The sequence below is a fragment of the Nothobranchius furzeri genome, chromosome 17 (assembly GCF_043380555.1).
Source record: "Nothobranchius furzeri strain GRZ-AD chromosome 17, NfurGRZ-RIMD1, whole genome shotgun sequence".
Taxonomy (NCBI): Eukaryota; Metazoa; Chordata; class Actinopteri; order Cyprinodontiformes; family Nothobranchiidae; genus Nothobranchius; species Nothobranchius furzeri.
In genome coordinates, this window is record NC_091757.1 from 28,203,692 (window position 1) to 28,209,710 (window position 6,019).

A 6,019-nucleotide genomic window follows, 5' to 3' on the forward strand; every position below is an offset into this window, starting at 1 on the left:
GCTGGGTAAAACCGGGTGGAACACAGAGGTCTCCGAGACCTCCACAAGCTGGCAGCCGCACAGCAGACAAGTGCCGCTGCGGTCTGAGATGCGCAGAGCTGCTGCTGGGGAGAACCGGGTGGAAACAGGAGCCGCAATCAGACAGAGATGCACCGGGCTGCGGGGAGGGGAGAAACGGGTGGAAAACCGAGAGCTCCACAAGCCAATAGTCGGAACCCAGCTCCACCAACATGATATATTTCAACCCATTTTCTAAAGTGCAGCATTATGTTAAATGCACTGGGTTTTACCCTATTACATTTAAATTTCATGGTTAAACAGTACATGTTAAAATCTAAGCTCAGCTCGGCAGTGACCTAAAATACATAAATATAATTTTACTCACCGAAAAAAATGAAGTGGAGACTCCTTGGACGCTCTATTAGTGCAATTAATGCCACAGCAAGTCATTTTGTCCAACAATTGCACAAAAATTATCCAAAAAAGAATACACAAACACAGAGACTCAAAATCCCGGAACAGTTTCCAGGCCAGACCGAGGCTCTACTGAGGCCTTTCCACGGAGCTAGCTCTGCGGTCACGTGGGTCTGATGTTCATTAATTATACAGAATTATACAGTTCATGCTCAACGGAGAACAAGCCCTGGTCATGAATTGATTAAAGGAGTCAACACTCTTCTGAAAAGTCACAAGAGTTGAGGTACTTTTGTGAAAAATAGTTGATGGCAAATTCTGCTGTAAAAACTCTGAAAAGATTTGAAGTTACTGAATATAACACACTTGACTATGAAAACAATATTGATCCAGATGGTAATCTGTTAAATACAATTAATGATAACTGTAAATATTACACAAATGATCAGTTTAATAGTTCTGTAGATTTAGGTCATTTCTCACTTATCCACTTTAATTGTAGAAGTCTTTACGTTAGTTTTGACCAAATTAATGCATATATGAAAACATTTAAGCACCAATTTGAAGTGATTGCTTTATCTGAAACATGGTTAAATGAAGAAAAGGGTACAGATTTTGATATGGTAGGGTACCATTTGTTTTATACAAACAGAGGAAAGAAAAAAGGTGGAGGGGTTGCACTGTACGTCAAAAGTGCCTTGAAGTGTAAAATACTGGACTCCATGGCAGTAGCTGTGGAAGATATGATGGAATGTGTAGCTGTTGAAATAGAAATGGAAAAAACTAGAAACATTATAGTAGCCTGTATATATAGAACACCTGGCTCCAATTTACAATGTTTTAAAGAAAGATGCGAAACTCTCATAGATGGATTAAATGACAACAAATCCTGGTTAATATGTGGAGATTTCAATATTGATTTACTTAACCAGAGAAACAAAATGACTAGAGACTTTATGGATGTGATGTCCAGCAGGAGTTTATATCCTGTGATCACTCAGCCTACTAGAATCACCAGTACCTGTGCTACATTAATAGACAATATTTATACAAATGAAATTGAGAAGACAGCTAACAGTGGTCTCCTAATTAGTGATATAAGTGATCATCTACCAATTTTTATAATACATAAAAATGCATTCAAAAAAACCTAAGGAGTTAGATCAGATAAAACATGTTAGAATAAGGACAGAGGATGCTATAACAGCATTTTGTAATGACTTGTTGAAGGAGAACTGGAGTGGGGTTTATGTGAAGGATGTGAACGTGGCATATGATACGTTCTTAAAAACATATAAATCTTTATATAATAAGAACTGCCCTGTAGTTGTCTGTAGAAAAAAGATAAATATGAATGTAGAACCGTGGTTAACTAAGGGACTACTAAAATCTTGTAAAAGGAAAAACAAATTATACAGAGATTTTGTCAGATACCGAACCAAAGCCACAGAAATGAAGTACAAAATATACAAAAATAAATTGACATCATTAATAAGACAAGCAAAAAAAGATCATTATAATTTAAGGCTGAAGGAAAGCATAGGTGACATGAAAAGAACATGGAGAATTCTGAATAGTGTCATAAGATCCAGGTCTCAGCATGCCTGTTATCCAGATTTCTTTACTAACGGAGATAAGATCTTGAGGGATAAAGCTGAGGTGGTAAATGAACTTAATTCATTTTTGTAAACATAGGACCAAGTTTGGCCAAATCTCTGGAAACACAAACTAATGAAGCTGGAAAAATACAAAGAGGGAGCAAAATTTTACAGTCTATGTTTTTAGGGGATGTAAGTGAAAATGAAGTTTTGACGATAGTTAGGAAAAGTAAAAATAAAACATCCACAGACTGTGACGGGATTGACATGATGATTGTAAAGAAAACTATTGATTATGTTGTCAAACCATTCACTTATATCTGTAATTTGTCTGTTCAGAGTGGTACATTTCCAGAAAAAATGAAAACTACAAAAGTAATTCCAATTTTTAAAAATGGTGATAGACATAAGTTTGATAATTATAGACCAATCTCAGTGCTTTCTCAGTTTTCTAAAGTGCTTGAGAAATGGTTTGTTCAGAAACTAGATAACTTTATTGAGAAGGAAAACCTCCTGAGTGAGAGTCAGTATGGGTTTCGATCACATAAATCTACATCCCTGGCTTTATTGGAATTAAATGAAGAACTTTCATCAGCAATAGAAAAAAAACAATATACAGTGGGGTTGTTTATTGATTTAAAAAAGGCATTTGACACAATAGATCATAGTATTTTACTCTCCAAGCTGAGGGATTATGGGATACGTGGAATCGCCCATGACTGGTTAAGTAGTTATTTGACCAATAGAAATCAATTTGTACAGTTAGATGATGAAATTTCAGATTCACTAGAGATTACACACGGTGTCCCACAGGGGTCAGTGTTGGGCCCTAAGCTTTTCATTCTATATATCAATGACATTTGTGATGTGTCCAAAGTATTACAGTTCATATTGTTTGCTGATGACACGAATATATTTTGTTCTGGAAATGATTTAGAAATTATTATTCAAAATATGGTTTGTGAAATGTCTAAACTTAAGAAGTGGTTTAATGACAATAAATTATTTCTCAATTGGAATAAAACAAAATTCATGGTTTTTGGTAACAGAAAAACTAATGATTTAGTTACATTGTCTATTGATGGTTTTTTAATTGATAGAGTAAATGAAGTCAGATTCTTAGGGGTTCTCTTGGACCATAAACTTACTTGGAAATCCCATATAAAATATATAAAACAAAAAATATCCAAAAGTATTGGAATTTTAAACAAAGTCAAAGGTTTTCTAGAAATTACAATGCTTCAGACATTATATTACTCATTTATCTTCCCATACTTAACTTATTGTATTGAGGTTTGGGGCAATACATATAAAACAAACACTAATCCTTTGTTTCTGTTACAGAAGAAAGTTCTGCGAATTCTACATAAAGCAAATCCAAGAGAACATACTAACAAATATTTTGTTCTATCTAAAATTATGAAATTCAAAGACTTAGTTAACTTGAAAATTTTACTAATTATGTTTAAGGCTAGAAATAATTTGCTGCCAACTAATCTACAAAGGTTCTTTGTTTTAATCCCAAAAAATGATAAGAGTAGAAAGAAACCAGAGTTTAAAAGGATATTTGTTCGTACTACATTAAAGCAAATGTGTATTTCAATATATGGTGTGACATTATGGAATAACCTGGATGATGAATTAAAAAAATGTGCAACTACTGATCAATTCAAAAAAATGTATAAAGATAAAATGCTAAAATCGTATGATTTGGTAAGTTGAGGATGGAGGATTGATGTTTTAGTAGTGATATTATTTGTGGAAGTAAGAGAGCGGTTTATTTTTTGTGTATAAGGCTATTTTGTACTTTTTGTTATTTATCTTGTCTTAGTTAAAGGGGGTAGGTCATATAAGATTTTTTCTTCTTCCTCCCCCTATTTCACTTGAATGCTTATATTCTGATTTGAAGTTTGTATATTTAAACTTTGAGTGAAATAAAGAATTGAATTGAAAAAAAAAATTGAAATTTTAGGCTTTTAATACACTTAAACAGAAGAGTGAGAAAAAAGTCCACCCCCCTCAGAGTTGTCATGAGTGTAAACTAGATCATTTAAACCAAAAACATGTTTTGGTACCAGGCTGTAAACATGTTTATTTCTGCTGTGAAATTGGTATTTTTAACATGGGAGTCAATGAGGATTTGCTCGCTTCTGACACCAGCCCCCAGCGGATGAGGGTGGAACTGCAATTTTTGGTACTTCCGGGTTTGACTCAATTTTAGAGCTCCATTGTGGGGGCTTGGTTGGAACACAGAAGATTAGAATAATTCATTGCTTCTTTTTAACTGAGATCTTTTTGCTCCCTCCTCTTCCTCTCCTTCGTTCTGGCTCCTTGTTCAGCTTTGACAGCTTCTTCATCAGCTCTGTAACAAACCATCCAATCAGACTGAAACAAAAACTGTAGACATGTTTATTCCAGCAGAGAGCCTCAGAGAGCCACCTGTTAGCTCAGGCTGGTGCTGGTTAGAGTGGTCCAGGAGAGAAACGTATCTGCAGCCTCCAGTTTCATCGTCTCCTGAGTTAAAACACAAAAACAATAAATCATGAATGACAGATTTGTGACGGAGGAGCAGACAGACTCACTGTGGACCCGCAGCAGGACGTAGAGTTGTCTCTCTGTCAGGAAGCAGCTGGCTGGATTCTCGCTGTGCTGCTTCACATCCAGGTTCATCACTCGACCGCTGCTGTCCATCAGGTCAACACAATCTGCAGCAGGAACACCACCTGGTGGGTTTGTCTTCACACCCTGATCCAAAATGTTCCAGAGTGGTACCTTCAGACGCCAGACCACACCGACTCTTCAGGTGATGGAGAAAGTTAATCAGCCTACAGTTCAGATTCAACATCTTCATCCTGCAGTCTGACAAGAAAGATGTCAAAACAACAAAAAGCACGAGAAATATACAACATCCCATAATACTAACCTCCAAACAGAACAGTGACAAACATGCTGTAGTGCTGAGAGCTCCAAATGACCAGAACTCTAGTCATAGTCCTATTCCACACACACACACACACACACACACACACACACACACACACACACACACACACACACACACACACACACACACACACACACACACACACCATTTATTTATTGATTCCACCTCTTCCTTCCCCTCACAAAGCTGCAGTCCTATAAATGAGGAGACAAAGGCCTGTTGATGCTAGTTGCCATGGAAACCCCCCACACAGACTCCACGTCAGAGCTGTTTTTTTGCACGTTGATGACAGGAGAAAGACCAGTTTTCTTGCATTTATCTGAGGAGTTTATTTTACAGGTGTTTTTTTTATTTGAATATAATGTTCAGAAATAATATAAAGTAAATATTTCATATCGTCGTCGTCGTCGTCGTCGTCGTCTTCCTCCGCTTATCCGGGTCCGGGTCGCGGGGGCAGCATCCCAACTAGGGAGCTCCAGGCCGTCCTCTCCCCGGCCTTGTCCACCAGCTCCTCCGGCAGGACCCCAAGGCGTTCCCGGACCAGATTGGAGATGTAACTTCTCCAACGTGTCCTGGGTCGACCCGGGGGCCTTCTGCCGGCAGGACATGCCCGAAACACCTCCCCGGGGAGGCGTCCAGGAGGCATCCTGACCAGATGCCCAAACCACCTCAACTGGCTCCTTTCGATCCGGAGGAGCAGCGGTTCTACTCCGAGTCCCTCCCGAATGTCCGAGCTCCTCACCCTATCTCTAAGGCTGAGCCCGGCCACCCTACGGAGGAAACTCATTTCGGCCGCTTGTATCCGCGATCTCGTTCTTTCGGTCATTACCCAAAGCTCATGACCATAGGTGAGGATTGGGACGTAGATCGACCGGTAAATCGAGAGCCTGGCTTTCTGGCTCAGCTCCCTCTTCCCCACGACAGATCGGCTCAGCGTCCGCATCACTGCAGACGCCGAACCAATCCGCCTGTCGATCTCCCGATCCCTCCTACCCTCACTCGTGAACAAGACCCCGAGATACTTAAACTCCTCCACTTGAGGTAGGACCTCTCCCCCGACCCG

At 39.0% G+C, this 6,019-nt stretch overlaps 1 protein-coding gene across 1 annotated transcript; it reads right to left on the reverse strand.

Annotated features, from left to right (window-relative positions):
• Positions 1-740: 740 nt before the first annotated feature.
• On the reverse strand, positions 741-5,102 carry LOC129152933 (uncharacterized protein C22orf15). The gene is made up of 5 exons (XM_070546579.1): positions 4,936-5,102; positions 4,785-4,871; positions 4,595-4,717; positions 4,452-4,526; positions 741-4,374 (listed from the first exon to the last, which is right to left on the reverse strand). Exons 1-5 carry the CDS (start codon positions 5,000-5,002, stop codon positions 4,280-4,282), a joined length of 447 nt encoding a protein of 148 aa, XP_070402680.1. The 5' UTR covers positions 5,003-5,102; the 3' UTR covers positions 741-4,279.
• Between the last annotated feature and the right edge of the window lie 917 nt (positions 5,103-6,019).